This window comes from Panthera leo, chromosome C2 (genome assembly GCF_018350215.1).
Source record: "Panthera leo isolate Ple1 chromosome C2, P.leo_Ple1_pat1.1, whole genome shotgun sequence".
Taxonomy (NCBI): domain Eukaryota; kingdom Metazoa; phylum Chordata; class Mammalia; order Carnivora; family Felidae; genus Panthera; species Panthera leo.
This window is the reverse complement of record NC_056687.1, coordinates 94736237-94760802: the sequence shown is the minus strand read 5'-3', so window position 1 is coordinate 94760802 and position 24566 is coordinate 94736237. Positions and strand designations below refer to the sequence as shown.

The 24566-nt window shown below is 38.0% G+C and overlaps 1 protein-coding gene across 8 annotated transcripts in view; it reads right to left on the bottom strand.

Annotated features, from left to right (window-relative positions):
• Positions 1 to 24566, bottom strand: part of TNIK (TRAF2 and NCK interacting kinase) — a 442546-nt gene that overhangs the window by 124731 nt on the left and 293249 nt on the right. For all 8 annotated transcript variants that reach the window (XM_042955223.1, XM_042955220.1, XM_042955221.1 and 5 more), the window contains 3 exons: positions 21178 to 21303; positions 4349 to 4459; positions 717 to 807 (listed from right to left, as the gene is read on the bottom strand). In XM_042955223.1, coding sequence (XP_042811157.1) covers positions 717 to 807; positions 4349 to 4459; positions 21178 to 21303 — 328 coding nt within the window. The remainder of the gene's footprint in view (positions 1 to 716; positions 808 to 4348; positions 4460 to 21177; positions 21304 to 24566) is intronic.

Here is a 24566-nt window from a genome sequence, read left to right as displayed (position 1 = left end):
ACGTGCCCTAGGTAATAATGAAGTCGATGAAAATATAATGTAAAACATATGGGAATATAGCAGGAATTCATTATTCTAAATGTGTCTGACAGGATATTTTTCAGTAAACAAATGGGTCATCACTTTCTGTTATAGCAGCAACAAAGTCAACAAAATGGTAAGATACAGGAAACCATTTCAAGGTCAGTCACTTCTAATCTAAAGGGTTTTGCTTAAAAAAAACCTCATTTTGGGGGGCACCTGGGTGGCTCAGTCAGTTAAGTGTCTGACTTAGGCTTAGGTCAAGATCTCACAGTTTGTGGGTTCGAGCTCCGCCTCGGGCTCTGTGCTGACATGTCAGACCCTGGAGCCTGCTTTGGATTCTGTGTCTCCCTCTCTCTCTGCCCCTCCCCCCACTCACTGTCTCATTCTCTCTCTCAAAAATGAATAAACATTAAAAAAATTTTTTAAGAATCTGAATTTTTTTCTACGTATTGATTAAGCAAATGGTTCTGTCTGCTATATTGTATACCAATTCACTCAAGCACTTTTAGAAAATGTTTTGAAACAGACAAAGAAACATTTTCCTCTTCGTTCTGTAGTACACTGACCTCCAAATTCACAGTGAGTGACAAATTTATATTCATTAAAAACAAAACAAAATGGAAAAACAATCAGCTGTTGAAATAATCGTATCAGTTCCCTCAATTCCTAGGCTCACTGGATCTTGTTCTTACCTAGTTTAACTTCTGCATTCTCAGTCAGCAAGACATTCTGCCCTTTAATATCTCGATGAATCACTTTATGCTGGTGCAGATGACTCAGCCCCTGGAGTAACAGAGAGTTGAAAAGGGTTAACAGGACAGAAGCCAAGATGCAAATAAACTAGCTGGGTTGTCAGTGATCCAAAAAAGATGTGAACTCACCCAGAGAGACTTTTGTTATCAGACTCACATCTTTCATATGTGTACAGTGCTGTTCTAAACTAGGCAACTGATCAATATAAACTAAAATACAGAAGCAGTCTTTGCAACGCCCGGTGCTGTATTAATGAACTGCTTGCATATCAGCATTGATCTCAGGTAGCATGGACCCAAGTGGACAATGATGTGGCTCTGGCATGCACGAGTTTCGGCTGATGGTACTGAGAAAAGTGAGGGCTGACTGCATGTGCTGGTTTGTAACAGAGTCTAGAGTCTCTTACAGAAAACTAACCTGATTTAACTAAGTACTCCAGTTTGTTTTTTAAATCAATATCTGAATTCAAAACTTAAAAGTTACATTATAGTGTATAATTTTAACTAAGCACAATGAAATATTTCTCAATCCAGACAAGAAATTTCCCATTGCCTTTAGCTAAAGTGCCTCACATTAAAAAAAGAAAACAGCAATTTCCCTTTCCTTTGTTTGGCATTCATAGCTGTCATCTTTAGTGCTTTATGATATTTATGACTTTGTGTTCATTATATGAAATAATTATGTGGTGGCATCCAAACCTGATTGTGTTCCCCTTCTCCATGAGTTACTCTCACTTTGGCTTCTCTGTGGTCTGAGTTCTAAAAATCTACAGACTTGCTCTAAGTCAGACAAAGCATAACCTAAAATAATCTCAAATTGGTGTCTTAAAGCAAATTATGTCATGCTAACACTTGCTCATCCAAGGTATTTATACTCAGGTATTGCCATTTTATTATTTATACTTTTATGTCTTTTAAATTTTCCTGCATAATGACAAAACCCTGGTATGAAAAATGAAGTTGACATAAAAAAATTCTAAATATCTGAATTCCCTTGTTGAAAAGACTCATCAGAAGAATATGGATGTTCAAAAAGATCAATGTGTATGTTCAGGAATATCAGTAAACATAAACCATGAGAGTTTGAAGCACTGGCTTGGGTGCTAAAAAATTACCTTTCTTATCTAGTCAGGTTAGCTCAAGGTGGACATCAAGCAGATTAAAATGTTTTACAGCATCTTAACATCCCATGAATTCTTAAAAGAGGGACTGAAGATCCCTTGGCCTCCTTCACTACCAGAGCTTTTGGAAGTAGGTACCAGAGCACACAAGTGAGCCAAATGCCATATTTTATGACATCGTATGATGCATGGAGGGTTATCTCTGAAACTTCTTGTGATTGAGTGTCTCTTCCAATGAGTCACCTTATCTCAAATGCCAGTACCTTTTGGGAGAACGTATTGGAAGAAGGAAGAAAACAGTTTTCACACATTCTACCCAAGCATGGAGGGAGAATCATCAGGTGATGATCCTGCTGTTTTCAGAACCCTGGAGAGCACATGGTGGATCCCCAGGGTTCCCCAGCAGCACAGAAAGGTATATTGCAGAACCAGCCCTGAAGACCCAACAGATTCTTGGCACCACTGGGTGGTCTCGAAGACTAAATAACCTTTCGTGCTTTCTCTAAATGAGTAAAATTGTAAGTCAGAAATTCAAATGAAGTTGACAAAAAGGCACCTCGATCTTTGAAAATAAATGTCAGATTTGAAGGACAGCAGCAGCCATACCTCCTTGTATCCCACTCAAATTTTGTTTTGTGTTCTTTTGCCCACCCCAAGCCATGGAGAGCTTATCCTATGTTTGCTCTTAAGAGCTTTATTTTTTGTGTTTTTCACCTTTATGTCTCTAATCCAGGTGGAATTAATTTTTAAGCAGGATATAAAGTAGGTATCAAGTTACATGTTTCCACACGACTATTCAATTAACCAAGCACTATTTACTGATAAGGGCACCCTTCCCCCATGCACTGCAGCACTTTCTTTGTCATAAATCAGGGGTCCATATGAAGTGCATCTGTTTCTGAATATTTATCCTGTTCCTTTGGCCATCTGTGTATTTGTGTGACGATACCTCATTCTGTCTTATCTACTCAGTAGCTTCATAATAAGTCTTGATAACTGGCACCATAACTCGTTCAGCTTTGTTCTTCTTCTTCAAGATTGCCTTGGCTATTCTTGGCACTTTGCATTTCCATTTAATGTTTTAAAATTCAGCTTGTCAAGGGGTGCCTGGGTGGCTCAGTCAGTTGACCGTCTGACTCTTAATTTCGGCCCAGGTCATGATCTCATGATTCGTGGTTTCGAGCCCCACGTTGGCCTCTGCACTGACAGCTCAGACCTTATTTGGGATTCTCTCTCTCTCTCTGCACCTTCCCTGCTTGCACTCTCTCTCTCTCTCTCTCTCTCTCTCTCAAAATAAATAAGTAATTGTTTAAAAAATAAAGCTTGTAAATATCCACAGATACACCTAGAGAAATTTTGATAGGGAGTTCAATGAAACCACGGATCAAACCGGTAAGAAATAACATCTTTACAATATTCAATATTCTTATCTGTGAAATGGTATATACCTCCAATTATTAAAGTCTTCTTTAATTTCTCTCACTAATATTTTGTAGTTTACAGTGTATAAGTCATTCACATCTTTCTATAAATTTATTTCTAAGTATATGCTATTACAAATGTTATTTTTATGGGTCCATTTTCTTTCTTCCTTTCTTCCTTTCTTCCTTTCTTCCTTTCTTCCTTCCTTTCTTTCTCCTAATGTGGTTTCAATTTCTTAATGCCTTCTATCCACCCACCCATCCATCCATTCACAGCACATAATCTGTCTCTCAAAAGTGTATCTTGGGCACATCATGAAAATAGTTTTAACTTTTATTCCCTTAGATTAAGAAGGCAGAGCTTATAAATAAATTATGATTGTGAAGCAGATCTAGTAATAATGCTCAGTAAACGTACAATAGACTCCATATTACTAGCAAGAGATAAATAAACTAGTCTGACTGAACCCTGACCAATTACCTTCTTCCTGAATTGAGCTCAGTACATATGATACTATTGTCCAGATTGCCTGACTGAGATTAGTGGGCAAAACTGGACAAATATACATAGTCTTATCCAGATATTTTGATTGATTTAAGTGACAACATCTCAAAGAATTTTTTTTTTTTTCATTTAAAATCAGTTAGACGAGGTTATAAATGCTGGAATGGTTAATGTCATGCAATTCGTAAACTATTTTCATAAATGGAAAATTCAAGTAATCGAAAAAGCTCTAAAAAATTCATTTCCTAAGTGAAACCTTATCTCTATGATCTAAAATCATATTTCTAATTGAAAACACCATTGGAAATGGTTAAGGAAAGTCAACCAATGTTAACCCCCCAAATGAGAGTTCACATGGCCTGATCAGAATGACTCTCCCTTCTATTGGAGCAGACCACAAAACCACCACCACTGCCATCATTGTTAGAATAAAGCTTTAGAAAGGTCTACAATACTTTTGTGAATGTCAGTGGAAGGTTGGTACAAAGTTCAACACCTCCCAAGATACTCCATGTTGTCACTTACTCGTAAGATCTCCCTGCAGATGTACGCGATCCACTCTTCCTTCAACGTGTTACCTTTTGTGTTCTTGATCAGGTCAGTGACAGAGCCAGCACCACAAAACTCCATCACCAACTGGCAAAGGAAGCAAACATACCATAATTATAATTATACTTCACAGCTTCCACTGGGTTAAGACAGCATAAGTCATTCCAGTTGGCTGCTTTAGAATGCCATTCCTGTAAGGAACAAGTGATCGTAAGACAATATATAAAACATAAACCTATATCTTAATTTCTTTCCAAAATGATGGAAAAGAAAGATTATTTTTAATTTTCCAATCTGAAAATTATAGTTGGAAATTGAGGAAAATCTCCATATTCTAAGTATTTTTAAAAACAAGGGCAGATGTATTTGAGAATATCTCTGCAGTTTTATCCAGCAATTGATCTCATCTCTCCTACAAAAGCGGATCATTCTCCTGTCTGAAAGAGCTATGGTTTTCTAGGCAGTCCAACATTAGGACAATAAAGTGTAGGCTGTTTATGCTATTGGTTTGTAAGTGGCACTGTAAGCTGTCAGAGTGCAGACTATCTGTTTTTAATTAACTTCAGCAAATGTTCCCGGGAGGTTAGACACATCAAATAAATTCGATAAACAATAAGCCTTAATTTAGCACCTTTCATCCAAAAAGCTTCAAGTTCTCTATAAATATAAATTCATTACAGCACTCAGCAACTTTATCGAATAGGCAGAAAATAATCCTCTCCCTTATTTAATAGAGAAATAAAGACTAGAAGAGGGAAAACAATCCATCTGATTTTACACTCATTTTCTAGGTTGAGGAAACATATCCATTTCCATATTTTCTTCCTTTTCTTAAAACTAAAAGAGGTCTTCTACAAATGTCATCTTATTAAGTACTTATATATTTTTTGTAATTATATGAAAAGAATTCAGAATAACTAGCAATCAATCTCTGACTAGACACTAGAAACAGAACTAAAATGGATCCATAAGAAATCACATTGATGGTTTTGGCTTTGTCCAAATGTCCATTCCCAACATCAACACCATGGTTGCCTAATAGAAACTCAGTAAAACTCTGAAATGAGTTTCATGAATGAGTTTCCAGTGCGTCTTCTGACTTGTCTTATGATTCCACAAATGGCAGGAAATGCTACCATCTTCTCCAGACTGCCAAGGGAAGTAAAGAGACCTATTAGAAGTTTCTGTAAGGAAATTTGAGAAGTGCCATAGTAGCTCACACTGCAACCTAAAAAGAGTTGCAGAGTTGTCATATATGATAGCCAGGAAGCTATAGGAGACCACAAGATCATGTTAGAAAGAACTCAAGAATCAACTTGAAGAGGGTCTCACTGGCCAACTATGGGATGATTTGAGCATCAATAAAAGTAACACCTGCAACGGCTTGAAACACATTAAATGTGCCTAACTAAATGCATTAATAAACAACCCTCAAAAAGAATATATATAACTGGCTCTGTCTTATTTTGAGACTGGTAAATAAAGGGAAAGAATCAAGAGTTTATACTGCCAATCTTAGACAAGTTTTACCACTGGATAATTAAGTACTTAAGAGGTAAATTTTCTTTTCATAAACAGCAGGCATTCCATGCAATAAATGAAGAGGACATAAGAGAATTAGAATATTACTATTTCATAGCTCCTAAATAAAAAATTTAAGCACTGATTATCAATGGCTGCTAACACTAAAATAAATAAATAAATAAATAAATAAATAAGAAGTAACCAGACAGGATTTGCCTCTTGATTAGAATAACAACATCACCTAAGAAGTAGCCTTGCCAAAAACAAACAACAGTAAACAAACAAAAAACCGAGAATCTGATCAAGTGTTTAGTTCCAACTGCCAAATTACAAAAAATTCAGAGTACTGAGGAACATGTTACCTCATGGGGACACAATCAAGAAAACCTAGAATAGAAAACTCCATAGGGCAAATGACCCATTTGCTTTAACAAATAAATTGCAAGAAGGTAAAAAGGAGATGGAGGGGATATCTATAGACTTAAAACCATTAAAAAAGATATACCAACAATGTGCAAAGGATGCAACTTATCTAAATATGATTTTTTTTAAAAAGCTGTTAAAATTGTTGAGGCAATTAAAGCTTTGCATACAGACTAGATATTTGATGATACTAAGGAAATATGAGGTTTTTTTAAAAGTGTGATAATGGTACTGTTGTTATGTAAAAAATTCTTATCTTTTAGTGAAACATACTGAAATATTATGGATAAAATGATATGATGGTCTTTTCTATAAATGCTGCTGGGACAACTGAATATCCATATGTAAAAGAATGATGTTGAACCCTGACCTCATACTATACAAAAATTATCTCAAAATGGATCAAAGACCTAAATATAAGAACTAAAACTATAAAACTCTGAGGAGAGAATACAGGGGTAAATTTCCATGACCTTGGACTTGGCAATGGTTTCTAGCTATGACAATAAAAGCACAAACAACAAAAGAAAACACAGATAAATTGGATTACATTAAAATTAAAAACTTCTATGCATCAAAGGATATAAACAAGAGAGTGAAAAGAAAACTCCCAGAATGGGAAAAATATTTGTAAATCATATATCTAATAAGAGTCTAGTATCCAGAATATATAAAGAACAGATCAACAACAAAAAAATAAACAACATAATTTAAAAATGGGCAAAACACTTGAATAGACATTTCTTCAAAGAAGATATACAAATAACCTGCAATCACATGCCAAGATGTTTATCATCAACAGTCATTAGGAAGTTGTAAATCAAAACAATAAGATACCACTCTATACCCACTAGGATGGTTATAATTTTTTTAATAAGTCAGAAAATAACAAATGTTGGCAAGGATGTGAGAAATTGGAGCCCTCATATACAGCTGGAGGGAATGTAAAATGTTGCAGTCACAAACAGTTTAATGGTTCCACACACATTAAGTTAACATAGCATTGCCATATGACCTAGTAATTCCAATTCTAGGTATATACTCAAAAGAATTGAAAACCAAGTATTCAAACAAAAACTTGCATCAGAATGTCCAAAGCAGCACTATTCACAATAGACAAAAGGTGGAAGTAACAAAAATGTCCACCAGTGGATGAATAAACAAAATGTGGTATATCCTATAATAAAGTATTATTTTGCTATGAAAAGGAAAGAAGTACTGATGCCTGATACAACATGGCTGAATCTTGAAAAGATTATACTAATTGAGAGAAGGACCAAAAAGGCTCTATATTGTATAAACCCACTTATATGAAATATCCAGACTAGGCAAATCCCTAGAAACAAAAAGATTAGTGGTTGCCAATGGTTTCCTTTTGGAGTCATGACAAAGTTCTGGAACTAGATAGTGGTAATGGTTGGACAATACTATGTACTTAATGCCACTAAATTATATATTTTAAAATGGTTAAAATGTTAAATTTTATGTTATATATTTTTATCAGAACTTAGAAAAAGAGATATAATGAAAAGATATGTTTCAAAATAATAGAAGGGAAGAAGTGGGTAAGCATATGGATGGGCAGGATTGGTCAATGATTGATGGTTTGGGGACTAGTGTTGCGCATACGAGTGTCCATTATATTGTTCTCTTTACTATTGTGTATTTGGGGGATTCTCTACAATACAAAGTTAAAGAAAAATCCCATTGTGTAGCAAACCATGGTTCAATGGTGGCAGGGTAGACTGAAGAAACATCCTTGGGTTGAAATATTTTCTCAAGTGAGCTGAATATGTTTGTGCTCCTTTCTCTTCTCAAATCTCATTTTGACAAACACAGTGACCAGACCTCCTATGAATCCTTCCATTGCTCCCATATCAGCAGGAGAAAATGTCCCACTGCTGAGCTCTATTAGGCCACGAAATTATAGTTCCCAAGGAAAGCAGTGGAAACCCAGTGACTCTAGTCTTTTAAAATTAGATTGGACAAAATACTTTCAAATATTCAGTAGGAAACAATCCTGCTCTAGCCAGGCACTAATGTCAGTGATTTCTATAATTTGCTTCGCTATTCAGCTCTAGCTGAAGGCTGCTGAATTCTTTTCATCTCACTATGGAATGAAATGATTGTTAAATTATGTAATGGGATTTTTTTAAAAAAGAGAGAAAGGAAGAAACCAGCATTTGCTAGCAACTGGTTCCTGCAGCCACACAGTGACACTGATAATTACTGCCACCACGCAGCAGGGACCCTCCCTCATCACAAGTAACCTCATCACATTAATAAACAGAAACAGGGCTCAACATGCCAAGCCCAGCAGCAATAAGTCAATAACTTCACATCTCACAAGCAAGAAATAATGGATCATTAATATTTTCCCCCAAAGAAAGTTCTTGAGGAGTTGACACTGGGGCAACAATACTTGCTAACATTAACTGAGAATTTGCCATGTGCCGGGTGCTGGGCTTGGTGATTTGCAGCTACTGATTCATTAATACGCCATTTCCTCAATTCCCTTTTCCTTATTCACTTAGAAATGAAGCTTAGTAATGGTCTGCAGCCTTATCCATGGTATATCTACTCATTAAGTAAGCAGAGCATGTTGAAAGAATGGTGCTCTCTCAAGTACTAGTTATGTGACCCTGGGCATGTATGTTCTCTAACCACCCTGGGCTCAGCACCCCACCACCATCACTATAAAATGCAACGTAAAACAATAAAATAAAATAAAATAAAATAAAATAAAATAAAATAAAATGAAATAAAACAAAACAAAATAAAATAAAATAAAATAAAATAAAATAAAATAAAATAAAGTAAAATAAAATAAAGCAAAATGTTTGGTGTGAACACTAAATGTGTTTATGAGTGTAAAGGTCCTAGCAGTCCCAAATCTTAAACTATAAAATAATATAAAATAATATAATAATAAATAATATATTATAATTAATTATTATAATTATTATAATATTATAATTATAATTATAATATAATATAATAATAAATATTATAATTATTATAATTATTATAATTATAATTATAATATAATATAATAATAAATAATATAAAATAAAATAAAATAAAATAAAATGAAATAAAATAAAACAAAATAAAATAAAATAAAATAAAATAAAATAAAATAAAATAAAATAAAGTAAAATAAAATAAAGCAAAATGTTTGGTGTGAACACTAAATGTGTTTATGAGTGTAAAGGTCCTAGCAGTCCCAAATCTTAAACTATACTTATTACTTTTTATCTGTTGGTCTGTCTGCATTTTTAAAAACGAGCAACCAGGAAGAGTTTCCAGCTTGGAAGATGGTATCAATAGCTTCCCAAGATCCACTTCAAATGGCTGACAGAGCATGGGGCACATGCATTTCTATAACCTCTATTAGCAAAAGAGCACAAAGAACACATGGCTTTTTTTTAAAGCTTGTATCACATGGCAAGAAAAAAACAGTGGTGCATTCCAGGATGTCGGATCTTTTTATTTGAGGCTGAAGAGGTAGAGGGAAAGGTTTAGAAGGAATGGTACATTTGAAATGCTCTTTCCACACCACTGAAATAACTGGGTCAGAAAATAGAATACACCTGTGTGTCACTTGGGAAAAGAGAAGAGAGGCTGGGTTGAAGGTGAGAACAGAACTAAGCTCAGGCAGGAAGGGGCCTGGACCTGGAACCGTGTCACTGACTAGATATTTAAGAAACAATATAGTGAAGCGAGACCCAATTAAGAGGGAAGGGGTTGGGGTGCCTGGGTGGCTCAGTTAGTTAAGCCTCTGACTTTGGCTCAGGTCATGATCTCACAGTTAATGAGTTCACGCCCTGCATCAGGCTCTGTGCTGACAGCTCGGAGCCTGGAATCTGCTTCAGATTTTCTCTCTCTCTCTTTCTCTCTCTCTCTCTCTCTTTCTCTCTGCCCATCCCCTGCTCTCTGCCCATCCCCTGTCTCTGTCACTCTCTCTCAAAAATAAATAAAACATTAAAAAAATAATAATAATAAAAGGGGGAAAGTGTTGCCTGGATGATTTGGACACGTAGTTATTGTTATCGACACTAAAAAGGTTAACTTTTAAAAACAAAGAGTTTGTTTTTAATGTTTACTTATTTTTGAGAGAGAGAGCGAGAGTGGGGGAGGGGCAGAGAGAGGAAGACACTGAATTCAAGGCAGGTTCCAGGCTCTGAGCTGTTGGCACAGAGCCCGACACAGGGCTGGAACCCATGAGCCATGAGATCATGACCTAAGCCGATGTCAGATGTTCAACTGAGTCACCCGGGTGCCCTTTAAAAAAGAACAACAAAAAAACACAAAGTTCTAACATATGTCACAACTTACATGGTTGTTTGTCATGTATTTTTGTCAGTTGTCTTATATTTGTTTTCTCTTAGAGGCTGTGGGGGGAGGAGGCACTTATTATGCCCTCCTCTGTCTTCCCCTCTCCAGGACAATATTGAAGCAAAAGGTCTTAGGTCTCAGCTGAGCCCAGAAGGAATTTCAGAAGCACTGCCTGAGCCAGCCCTGAGCTCACCTCATCAGGAGGGGCCTTCAATATGGAGTCACCTGCTGTGGTCACTTCTTTAAAAAATTTTTTTTTAATGTTTTATTTTATTTTTGAGAGACAGAGAGAGACAGGGCATGAGCAGGGGAGGAGCAGAGAGAGAGGGAGACACAGAATCCGAAGCAGGCTCCAGGCTCTGAGCTGTCAGCACAGAGCCCGATGCGGGGTTCGAACCCATGAACGTGAGATCATGACCTGAGCTGAAGTTGGACGCCTAACCAACTGAGCCACCCAGGCACCCCTGTGGTCACTTCTAACCTGCACTTTCCAATCCTAATCACCTCTGAAATACTTTTAAAAGGTTTATCCTCAGAACCAACTTAAGAAGCTTAGGATGATTTCTGGGGTCCCTACAGTATTCACTGGTCTGCTAGTTAACTGGTTTTAAGATCCTATATAAGAAACAATGCTTTATGATATTTTAGAATTGCAGGCACTAGCCCCAAACACCTCAACTTGTTCCCCTCACATATCACTAGTCAGTCACTCACAAGAATAACTGACTATTAACAGATCCTTCTCTTTTATAGTAAAAGGAGGAGAAAGAGGCAGGGAGAGGAAGATGAGGGAGCAGGATGCTTAAGGTCTGTCTAAAATGAGAGAAGTTCTGGGGCACCAGGGTGGCTCAGCCAGTTAAGTGACTGACTCTTGATTTTGGCTCAGGTCAGGATCTCATAGTTCATGAGTTCAAGACCCGCATCGGGCTCTGCTTGGGATTCTGCCTCTCTCTCTCTCTCAAAAGAAATAAATAAACTTAAAAAAAAATTGAAATGAGAGAAGTTTGTACTGAGCAACTGAAGGGGCATTCCAAGAAATGGGTAGGAAAGATAAACTCCCAAGAATTCACAGCTCTGCAGAGGGTAAGCATCTTGACCTTGAAGGTCCAGAAACATCAGAAAGGCACAGGATATTTTTATCATGTGTGGCTGGGAATAGCCACAGATCTCATCTGCATGATTTATGAAGGTGTAAACAAAACCAGTACTTTGTTATAGAATGCTGTCTCACTTGTCAGAGGTAGTTTAAAGTCCCACAATATAAAATACACGTGTATGTAAGTACAGAAATTGGCAGGTGTACATATGAACGTGCTTACCATTTAAGCCAACTTACGTAAAAGTAAAGTAAAACTGGTGGGAATTTCAAATTTGGAAATGCATTCATTTTTAAACTAGCATGTATTTGAAAAGAAAAATTCCTTCTACATTATATTTTTAGACTTCAGAACAAGTGCTTGAACTACAAATTCTAAGTTTTGCAAAGACAAAAAATTGAGTCCCAAGGACGTGAAGTCTCTCAAACTTTGTCAATATAGTTTCTGGATAATGAACGACTTTATATCTTGAGAACGACAATGGGAGTTTGAATATATGGAGCCAACTGGTACTTTTAGCGACAAGAAGCCTGTGTAAAGGATAGGCCCACTACAAGGGCTCAATGGTTACCATGTCTAGGGAGAGAGAGCCTCAGAGTTGGCATAGAAGCATTCAGGGAATAAGCAAAGTTAGTTGCATCTTGTATTTGGTTTCTGGTGCTCAAGTTTCTCAGTATGTATGCAAGCTCAGCTGGGGAATTTTTCCTGTTAGGAGTAAACCATTACGTGTCCATTCTGCTCACAGAAACTAACCTTATTAAGGCCGTTGAGAAATGCACAATGCTGCTGGTCAGAATGTTACAGCCAAATAGAAGAATTTGGGGAAGGGATGGGAAAGCAAGCTTTCAGACAAGTAAAAACAGGAAAAGAAGAGAAAATACTAGCCTCAGAAGATTTATGATTAAGCAGCTTGATAGTTGAGGATTTTGAGAAGCATTTAGGTTAATGAGACACAGACTTTGGTTCAGAATTTATCTAGAAAAGGAACCAGAAGGTTTGTTTAGACCAGTGGCAGAATAACTCTGGGGACACATAAGTTTTCCTTCTGCTCAGGTGAAAAGAAGTTTAAGCACATTTCAAATGAAATTCATTGGGATAAAAGAAGAAATCATTTGTACATTCTTGTCACAGAATCACCCATCGGTTCATAAAAATGGCTCTTTTAGGGGCGCCTGGGTGGCGCAGTCGGTTAAGCGTCCGACTTCAGCCAGGTCACGATCTCGTGGTCCGTGAGTTCGAGCCCCGCGTCAGGCTCTGGGCTGATGGCTCGGAGCCTGGAGCCTGTTTCCGATTCTGTGTCTCCCTCTCTCTCTGCCCCTCCCCCGTTCATGCTCTGTCTCTCTCTGTCCCAAAAATAAATAAAAAATGTTAAAAAAAAAAATGGCTCTTTTAAAGCTGATCTCAGGCCCTGTTGCAAAGTATCAAATTAGGTATGACTTTAACTCTGTGTTTGTAACTAAGTAACATATCTCTATAGGTCCTGCAATAGGACAGCTCTGAGACTGGAAGCCTGTTTACAATCATTCCTCCAAATATTTCAGGCACTCCTTCTAGAATTACCAAAGTTAGCCTTTCAAAAATTTCTACTCACAAATAATAAGATTCAATTACTTCTCCAGACAAATGACCTAGGCTCTATATATATGAAGAAAGGAGTTCTTTAGTTATACAAGTGACAAATACTGATTAAAACAATCAAAAAAAATTAAAAAAGGAAAGAAAAGAAAAATAAAGCCTCATTTCTGATGCATAGAACTCAAAAAGGAGAAATATTAATTATTCAAAGGACTCAGCTACAGGTGGCTGAATTTTTAATAATGCTATCTGCAGCATTTCATATTTATACTTTACAACAACCAAAAATGTCAATGGGCATGATCTTTTTGCCAGGCAAGATGCTACAGCAAATGTAAACTCTAGCAGACCTAGGTCTGGAGGCTGTGGCCAACATCACTGCAGATTCTAGAAAGGATCTCTCATTGGTTCATCTCAATATCTTATTTACAGATGATCTTATGCAGGAGCTAGGCAACTAACATCAATATGTGAAGTTTAGCATGTATGGAAGTCACCTGGGAGTGGTGGAATTTCTGGTACAAATTGGAGCAGGCGTGTGCTCCCCAAACAGTTATAACACACTGCTGCTATTGGGGGTTTCAGGCCCAGCATTTTCAAATCATCCTGGTTTTCAAAACTTTTTAAGGAATCCAGACTTTTGCAAGAAATTGATTTTTTCTAATGTTGCCATAACTAAAACACCGCCATCTTATGTGACTAAAACTAAATACATTCACCCAGACAGTACTTAGCCTCTGGGCTGCCAGTTTGAAAACCCAGGCCTATTACTCTAAAGTTACCATTTTTATATGGAAGAAACCAGATGTCAGAGATGCTGCCTCTGCCAATACCAGAACCCAGGTCTCTGGATTCCAGATCAGGTTTCAGCCAACGGTGGCAATGTTTGTCCCCTCAATGCATATATAGTTTTTGAACTCTTAGCTCTGCAAGGCTATACTGTTGCAATCTAATGAATGGCTTACTGAGACATTTCAGTACAGTAATCTGCTGTCTTACTTGACCACCTTACATTTTGGAAACTAATCGGATATTATTGCTTTTGGGGTGCCTGGGTGGCTCAGTCAGTTAAGAGTCTGTCTTCAGCTCCACCGTTGGGGAATTCCAGCCCTGAGTTTGAGTCCTGAGCGTGCTGACAGTACAGAGCCTGCTAGGATCCTCTGTCTCCCTTCCTCTCTGCTCCTCCCTTTCTCTCTCTCTCTCTCTCCCTCTACTCAAAAATAAATATTATTTAAAAAAAAAATTTATCATTGTTTATAAGATATTCTAGTCCTGGGATTGTGGTAGTATGAGAAGACAGCAAAATATGTATGATTTTGCCTTCTAAGGTTAGAGTATTAGTACCCCTAATAGATGGTACTTGTCCCTCAGTCCCAGTGCCCGAATGGTGTGCAGCAAAATGGAGAGCTTCTCATCACTGAGATGGGGTGGAATGAGACAGCCGTGCTGTGTGACAGAGCTTGCTTGTTTCCAAGAGATCAGAATCTTTATTGAAAGAGCTCCCTTTTTTGATTTCCGGTTCAGGCCCTGAGCGGTTGATAAAGGAGAATTACTTAGCCATTATCAGAAGTAGCTGTATTTCCTCAAAGAGCTGGTACTAAACAAGAGTTTATCTCTACAACAAGACTGATAGAATTCGCACAGATTATAATTCAATCAGACACCTAAAACAGCACATGTGTTGGCTGGTAGGATATGTGCAAAACCTCTAGCCACAACAAAAGAAATAACTGGGGAATATTTCCTGTAGTCTGGATACTGGGAATGCATGTTAGAAAGTGCTGCTTTTGGGAAGCTTGGGTGGCTCAGTCAGTTCAGCATCTGACTCTTGATTTCGGCTCACGTCATGATCTCATGGTTCATGAGTTCGAGCCCTAAATTGGGCTCTGTGCTGACAGCATGAAGCCTGCTTGGGATTCTCACTTGCTGCCCCTCCCCACTCACACTTGTGCTCTCTCTCTCTCTCTCTCTTAAAAAAGTGCTGCTTTGGTTGCTACAGGTTACGTCTCTATATAATTCACAATAACATTTTTATATAAATGTAATCCTAACAGAATGCCATTAGTCCAAAGAGTCAACTATCTGTGATCTTTGCAATTGTTTGCTAAAACATTCCCAAAAGTCTTAAGGTACTCCTCAAGGCATATTTCTTAGACTTCCACATCAGTCTTATTAGTAGCTAACTGGTCCTGCTACCCTCTTTGAAAATTGGGGAACTGAGGAATGGAGGTTAAAGATGAAGTCAAAATAAACCCAAAGCGTCAATCCTATTTGGAACACCAACTTTTGATATCAGAATTATTTTTTACAACTTAAAAGAATGTAAAGCTCAAGGGCTTGATTCTAGCATAAGAGAGCTTGGGGTTAGCTAGCACACTGGCTTTATCACTCACCAGCTGTAAGACCTGGGGTAAATTTCTTAACTTCTCTGAGCCAAATTTCCTTATCGGTAAAGTGGGGATAATGATAGATCTAAAGTATAGAGTAGTTGTAAAGATCTAATGAAATAATATGATAATGCAAAAAAAACCCAAAAAACCCAAAACCATAAAATTTGGCATATGAGAAGCAAGCAATAAATATTATCTGCCACTGTTATTATTAACACAGAATGGCTCAAATTTAGTGAGTCGGAGCCCTTGGAGTAATGATGCACAATCACATTCTATAACCAAGGTCCCACCAACATTGTACTCTGGTATTAATTTCCCATTATGTTTCTATTCTGCCTTTACTTTTCCAAGTTCCCCCTGAGTTTGTTAGCAAATAGAAAGAGCACAACTAGAAAAAGAAGATGGCCTCATCCTCGTAAGCATTTCATGGCTTGGTATTTTTTTCCCTGGTAACGCAGAAGCTAATGGACGATTACTAGTGGGGATGGTCCCTGCTAGGCCCTCTGTCTTCCAAGCAGAATGTGGGTCCTACTTAATTGCAGGTGGTCAAATGGAATGTGAAGGCCTGGCCCTCCCTTGGTGCCTGGGTTTGGGAGAGACCACTACTTGCAGATCTCCCTTTGCCAACCTCAGGAAGGGGATTCGCTTGCTAAAACAGTCTCCTAATTGGCCTCCCTGATTCTGCTCTGGCCTCCATCTGGTCTAGTCTCAACCCAGAAATGGGAGAGACCCCTTAACTACGTGGCTCATATTCCATCCCTCCTCTACTTTCAAAACCCTCCAGTGGCCCCCCCACCTCACTCAGAGTAAAAGCTGATATCTTTCCAATGGTCGGTAAGGCCTTGCATGATGTGGCTCCAGGTCTCATCTCCCAGGTTTCTGATCACACTGCTCCCATTGTTATTCTTGGAAACCACCAGGCTTGGAACACGCCTCCTTGAGTCTTCTACAATGGGACTTCCTCTGGATGCAACCCCATCAACCTTTCCCTGCTCTACTAGGCTCTTGTCAGCTTCCAGCACTCTCTACACTTTTCTTACTAACTGTATTTATTTTCTATGGTCTGTAGCAGGAGTGTAAGCTACATGTAAGTAGGGGCTTTCTTTAGTTTTGTTCATGGATATATCCTAAGTGTCTACAAGAGTCCCTTTTGTCTAGCAAGTGCTTGATATATATTTGTAGGATGAACAAATGAACGGTGACTGAATAAATGAATATATACACTTGCAGACTCTTGATTCCCAGCAACCACAGCTGTCTTTGTGGGAGGAGCAGCTGGCCAGGGTGAGAACTGGCAGGCAGCAACTGATTCCCAAGAATACGAAATCTCCTGTTCATGCCATGCAGATGCAAACGGGCTTCCTGCTTTCTCCCAGTGCCTATTGGAAAATGGACTGCAGGTCTGCTTATTTAAAAACAATAACAACAAACTTCCAGTGCCTTTCACAGAACTTCAGGCCAAGCTAAATTGTCACATTTCAGGATGCCTGCATTCTGACTCTGCATTCATCCATTAATGAGCTTTGAGGCCCTGGGAAAGTCAATTAACTTCCTGGGGATCCAGCAAAATAAAAGACGACTAATTTTGTTTCCAACTTAAAAAACTGCAGCATTAGGAAAAGGGTAAAAATAAGTGAATCCCTGCTTGACCACTCCTCTCTTTCTTTCAACCAATTTCTAAATAAACATCCAGATTTTAACAATTCACTCTCACAAGAAAACCAACTCTCCTATCTGGCCCATCTCACAGAAGAAGTGATAAATAGTTGGGTGTGACTCAGCTTGTACTATTGCAAGTGATTCCTGAAGGTGGTGGTTCCAAAGCTACATTAATGCTTTCGTTTAATTTGGAACCAGGGCCCTGACCAAACAAAAAAACTCTCTGCAGACAGCATTAAAACAGCTATCATTCTCCACTTGTTATCTGCTGAAGCTTATGGCAATATGGGGTCATTGCTAAAAAGCTAGATTCTTGATGACGTAGAAGTCCTTTAGGAACACAGAGATATTCCTACTTGAATCATCTTATCACTTCCTGTCGAACTTTTAGTCCACAAATAAAATGAACTCTCAAAGTACCTGCAGCCATCTGCTTTGTACTGACATTATTAGCAACCAGGTCTGTAGAAATAATAATCATTTTCATTTACAGTCCAATTATTCTATCAGCCTCGTATGCTCAGCACCTTCCTGGCACTGAGGCCACAGAGATGCAAACACAGTCCTTGCCTCAGATTGCTGACTGTCTTTGAGGAGCAAAAACAGCCCAATGGGGAGCAATTAAAAAAAGAAGAAACAGAAGTGGCTCTGATGTTCAACGTAAGAGAAAGTTTAGAAGAAAAAAGAAGCAGACATAAGAAAGAAAAAAATGTTTTAAAAGTTAAATTAGTGAAAATACTACCCAGATACAAATATCTTCGACACCATTGGTATCCTAGACATCCCCATCATTTAAATAGACAATAGATACATTTTTTCTTTTATTTCCTTTTTCTTCCTTTTTTATTTGCCAAAAATGAAAATGTATTTTATCTAATCATAGTATTTTTAAAAGGCTTTAAAAAAATCCCATTATATAAGTTAATGTTTTTGCACTATAAATATAAATCTACATCATTGTAACTGGCTGATGTGTCCTTTCACACTGTCCTTTAATGGATTTACTTAAGCAATTCCCTATTGGTTACCTTCTACATACATCTTTATACAGTTACCCAAATATTTATTTAGGACACATTCCTGCATATCTATCTATCTGTGTGTGTGTGTGTGTGTGTGTGTGTGTGTGAATGTTTATCTGTATGTATCCCAAATGCCCTTGAGTAAAGATAAGAGTACCAGCCTCCAATCTTCATTTCCATAAGCAGGGGGTATGAGTGTCCATTCTGGGCATATCATTTAAAAAAAATCTTTGCCAATCTATAAGTTTAAAAAATGGTATCTAATTCTTGTTCTGTTTTGCATTTATATTGTTGGTATGATTATATTTTAAGAACATCTTTACAGGTAATTGATAATTCTTACTTTGCTAATTGCTGCCTCATTCTTAACTCAATCCTTCTTTTAGTTCCATATTTTTCTATTATACCATATTATTTCTATTATTATTTCTAAAAACTCTTCCTCTCTAAAGGCTACTAAATTCTTTCTCATCATATATAAAATATTTTTCCTAAATTAGTTACTTGCATTTCACCTTGTTTTTTATGTTTTTTTTGTAATGAGAATCTTAAAAAAAAAATGTATACAGGCAAGTCCATCAAAATTCTGTTATGTGGTTATGCCCTTGCATATATGGCCTCGTTTATCTTTTTTAGTATTACACAGTTATAGCTTTTTTCTCTTACTATTTTTACATTTTTAATTTTCACATTTATATCTACTATACATTTAAGAGGCCACAATTAAAATATTACTATAACTTTTTCAGAAATCACATAAAAATATATAAAATCAATGTGATCATACAAAGTGGGTTTATTTACCCCAAAATACCTTTTTTATTTTAAATTTAAAGATGGGCTTATGGGGGAAAAATATACAGTAGCTCTTTTCACTTCCAAAGATTATAGTATTCAGTTATCAAAATACATGAAAATCTTGTTATTTTTCTGAGCTAACATTATAATATTCTTTTTGTCACCAATTCTGTTCACTGTGTATGTTTTATCTTCTCAACTGGACTACAGACAGATGTCTTTGCATTAAGAGAGTAAACTGAGATTCTTTGATTAGCTGTCCATGAAATAGTAGTTGCTGGATTCACACAATTTAGTATATAATTTGGCATATAGTAAATTCTGTCTAATTAAAGAATTTTGTGTGTCAGACACATAGTAAGAGCTCTAGAAAATGAGTAAGATGGTAAGTGGTTAAAAGGGTATTTTTAGAGTAATTAATCCAAGCAGCAACATATGGAATGAACAGAGATTCAAGAAAGAGAGAGCGAGGTAGGTCAAGTAGAAGTCTACTGCAAAATCTAGGCTTCCACTGAACGGGCCCACATGAAGTTAGCAAAGGAAGATTAAACCAAGACAGCGTTATAAGCCAGCCTGAGAGATAAGAATGAATAAAAGTTTCATGGACAGAAACCACGAAGGTGAGAGGAAGAGCAATCTAAGCAGGGCAGGGATAGGAATAGTGGTTTTGGTAGCAGATATACTGAATTTACCTTCCTTCAGTGGGACAGCTGTCTCACAAACTGTCAAAGATACAGGACTGGGGCACATAGCTAACTAGAAAGGAAAGCAACCATGAGAGTACTTATATGGTATCAGATACTGTTTTAGGTATTTCATTCACAGAACTGGAATTTAAATTTCAGTCATCCACACATTAGCCAGAGATGAGGAAAAGACCCATAGAACTTGGTTAGATTATTGTTCCACCATTTCTAGCTACATAGACCTTGGGGCAATTAACTTACCCTCTTTGTAAACCTAAGTTCTGTCATCTAAGAAATGAGGCAAACTCTGGAAAACAGTATGGCGTTTCCTCAAAAAATTAAAAATAGAACTACACTATGACTCAGCAATTGCACTACTAGGTATTTATCCAAGGGATACAGGTGTGCTGTTCCGAAGGGGCACATGCACCCCAATGTTTATAGTAGCACTATTGACAATAGCCAAAGTATGGAAAGAGCCCAAATGTCCATCGATGGACGAATGGATAAAGAAGACGTGGTATATATATATATATATACAATGGAGTATTACTTGCCAATCAAAATGAATGAAATCTTGCCACTTGCAACAAGATGGAATGGAACTAGAGGGTATTAGGCTAAGTGAAATTAGTCAGAGAAAGACAAATATCATATGACTTCACTCATATGAGCACTTTAAGACACAGAACAGATGAACATAAGAGAAGGGAAACAAAAATAATATAAAAACAGGGAGGGGGACAAAACATAAGAGACTCTTAAAGAGAACTGAGGGTTGCTGGAGGGTTTTTGGGTGGGGGATGGGCTAAATGGGTAAGGGGCATTAAGGAATCTACTCCTGAAATCATTGTTGCACTACATGCTAACTAACTTGGATATAAATTAAAATATGAATTAATTAATTAATTAGAAAAAAAGAAATGAGACTAAAAAAAATGAGACCATAATAATGTCCCTCTCAAAGAGCTGGAATAAATGACATAATACATAAAAAGCAAACAGTGTGATGCCTAACTCAATAAATGTGGTCACTAGTGGAAAAACCAGAGAACTTAACAAGTGGCTTTAGGGATGGCCCACATTAAGGGGTAGAAGATAAAGATACTTTATCTTTAAAATGGGAAAATGGGAAAGAACCTTGAAAACACAATGTTATGGAAATTATGGGGCCAAGAGTTTCAAAGAAGGAGTTACTTAATCCAATTTAGTCATGAGGACAGAGAAATGAACCATTCAGCCCTGGTTGTTCTTCCTGTAAGTAAAGTAAATTTGGGTAGCACTACATACCCAAAGTTGGTCATCCATGCCTGGAGGGTTCTTTTTGATAAAAGCACCATAGTATGTAGCAATATTCCGGTGATGAGAATACTTCTTCAACATGTTAATTTCTTGTTTGATTTCTTCCTCTTCATCCTGTATTAGAATAATAAATATTATGTCATGAACAGCCATTGTGCTTAGTAGGATTCTGTTTTTCGTCACCATCTATATCAACTACACAATAAATTCTTTCTTAAGTTTTATTCTTCTGTGGTGGTAAACAAGCATACTGACTACAAAGAAAAAAAATCACAAGACATCAAATTGGCAATCCTAGAGGCTCTTCTGTTTGTACAGCAAACAGGCATAGTATGCAACCATTTAGAAAGAAAAAGCTCATCCTTTCACCTGGAAAAGATCAAGGTAGACAGACTATTGAAATAAAATTCACTCTCGGCTTCTAGGAACTATGTCCACTGACTACCTATCACTGATCATATCTGATCAGTAGGAAAGATTGGGGAAAGAAAAAAAAAATACAAGCTCTGACATTTAAAATTTGTTAGGTTCATTTTCTTTGAAGCCTACTTTTATTGAAGTAACTGACTGAAGATGATGAAAGTCAGCTGGGTAAGTTCCCTAGATCTGAAGAAGTTCACAAAACAGGGGAACTCATCTCACCTTCTGGAAACTAAACATAAAAAGAAAGGGGGAACGTGGCAGTGCCATGGATGTGAAAAGAGGTAACTCTCCTACAGACTAAGTTTCCTGATGTTCGGGTTTCATTCATTCTGAGTTTCACTTTGGAGTCCATCAACTTGGCCACTTTTGGAGGCCCTAGCACTATCGGTGGGGGGTGCATGTGCTCTCCCATAATTTTATTTTGATATGTACACATCAGTTGGATTTATTTCTGAGATTGGCGAGACAAAATTCCATCCCAGGAGAGTTATGTGAGATGTGCATTAGTAACAATTACCTCTGAGGGTAGGTTGTAACATCACCTTTACCTAAAGGCCGCCTGTGCTGTGTCCCTGTCTGTCCCCTTGCAGCTTGGGCTGCTTGGCCTCACTTCAGTCTCTACATTGTCGGGCCCTTCTGCGGTTTTCCATGTGATGTCTTCTTTCCTGTCCTCCTCTGGACACAGCTTTTACTCATTATTCCTAATCGAGCTTAAAGGGCCCTCCTCAGGATGTCTTCCCTATTTCTCTCAGGCCATGTCAAGTCCCCCCTGCTGTATCTTATCCACCTCCTACACTTCACACAGGCATCATATTTGTTGGTACTGGTGTGGAGATGTGTCATAATTGCTCTTCTACTCGACGCTCTTCATGGATGGTAAGCTCTCCTCTGCCTTCAGGTCTCAGTTCCAGAGTCCCTTCGCCAGCAAAGGTTTCTGATCTGACTTGGTTCTAGCCTCATGGATCATCACATGTGTCTTCCTTTGTAGCACCTACCAGAATTGCAATCTACACTTATCCGTCCTATCATTTGATTAAGGCCTCTCTTTCCTATCAGCCCGTACCAACTGTGAACACAGGAATGGTGCCTGCTTTTGCTCTCTATAGCATGCCCAGCACCAGGCAAAGTGCTGGTGAACAAATACAAATAAAAGAGAGGACACCTGCAAGGACCCTGCTACTACAGTGGCATCGGGGGTACTTGAGAGAAAACAGTGAGGGTGAGATGAGAACGGTGAAGTGCTGACATTTCTTCATCATGAGAAAATAAGTTTTAGTGAAAAACAATGGAGATTTCCAAACCCAGGAGAGTGAAGCCTCTTACATGTCACAAGTCTTAACAAAATCAAAGACTAACTGATCTCAAAATAGAACATACGATTGAGGTGCTGACCTAAGGAGAAGCATGTGGCCCCAACATTGAGGAGGGGGGTCCAGGAGTGAGGGGCTGGGACAGTGGCTGAGGGAAGGGATGGCATCCGATGACCAATGGATTCTTCCCTGCAGCTATGGGAGACTACCTACACATTCACTGTAGCCTGAGGACAGACTGACCTTCACAGACCTTCTACTTGTTGAAGGGCCTCTGTAGCATGCCTCAAATGTCTTACTATGGTGCAGATTAAGCTATTTTAAACTTACCATGTGGGCCGAATAATTGTGGATGAATGCAGGATGTGAGCATATGTACTTTAGGGAAGCCCAAACAGAAGGAGGAAAACAAACCTGAGGGTTTCTGTGAGCAGCCTGGTATCCACAGCTGCTTCCATTAAAGAGGCAACTACCTGGGGCAGTGAAACACCAATCACTTTCCAATGGCAGCCTGCCAATCTCACCTTTGGTCATTCTTAGAGACAAGTTGGTTGTATAAGCATTGCTGCCGGCCTCCTAGGTTCTCAACAGGATGGAGGGTGATGTGGGACAATCCAAGAGGGGAGAAGTATCCTTTTTAAAAATGTTTGTTTATTTATTTATTTTTGAGAGAGAGAGACAGAGGGCAGAAGGGGAGGCACCGAGAGAGAGAGAGAGAGAGAGAGAGAGAGAGAGAGAGAGAATCCGAAGCAGGCTCCAGGCTCCAAGCTGTCAGCACAGAGCCCGACGCGGGGCTTGAACCCACGAACCGTGAGATCGTGACCTGAGCTGAAGTCGGATGCTCAACCGACTGAGCCACCCAGATGCCTCAGGGGAAAAGTATCTTAAAAAGTTTACCATACTATTAAGAAAACAGTTAAATAATAGTGTGATTCAATATATAATTAAATCCAAAATAAATAATACTGGAGATCGGAATGAAGGCAGCAAGTTCTCCATCACTTTGCGAAGGTAAACTGAGACAATATGAAAATGAAGAAAGCATATGCACGGAGTCAGAAAAATGAGGGTCGGCAGATGGGGTGCATGTTCACTTTGGGCTCCACTCTTTTCTGGCTACATCGCCTTAGGGAAGCAATCTCGCTTTTATTTTTATTTGTATTTTTTGAGTTTTATTTATTTAAGTTATCTCTACACCCAACGTGGGGCTCGAACTCACAAACCTGAGATCAACAGTGGCATGCTCTTCCAACTGAGCCAGCCAGGCATCCCTAACCTAACTTTCAGCACTTAAGTTTTCTCATCTAGAATTACATACAGATTTATAATAGTATTGTATTATATGCCCAGTCTTTTGTGATATTTGAACGAAGTATGTTTGAGTTATAAATGCAAAATAAACACTGTTATTAATCTTGTCAACCAAAAAAATAAATACATAACAAGGGTGGAAGGGCAAGAATGGAAGTATCTTGAATTTTAGTTTAAACTGCACTGTTTCCAAACACAATTATGGGACCACTGTGGGTCATGGTTATGGAGCTCTAGCATAGAACCTTGATTTGGAGGTTATGTGACCTTGTAGGTGGGCATGCATTTTATCAGGCCTTCAGGGCTACGGTTTATCCTGATTTCTAGTCTAGG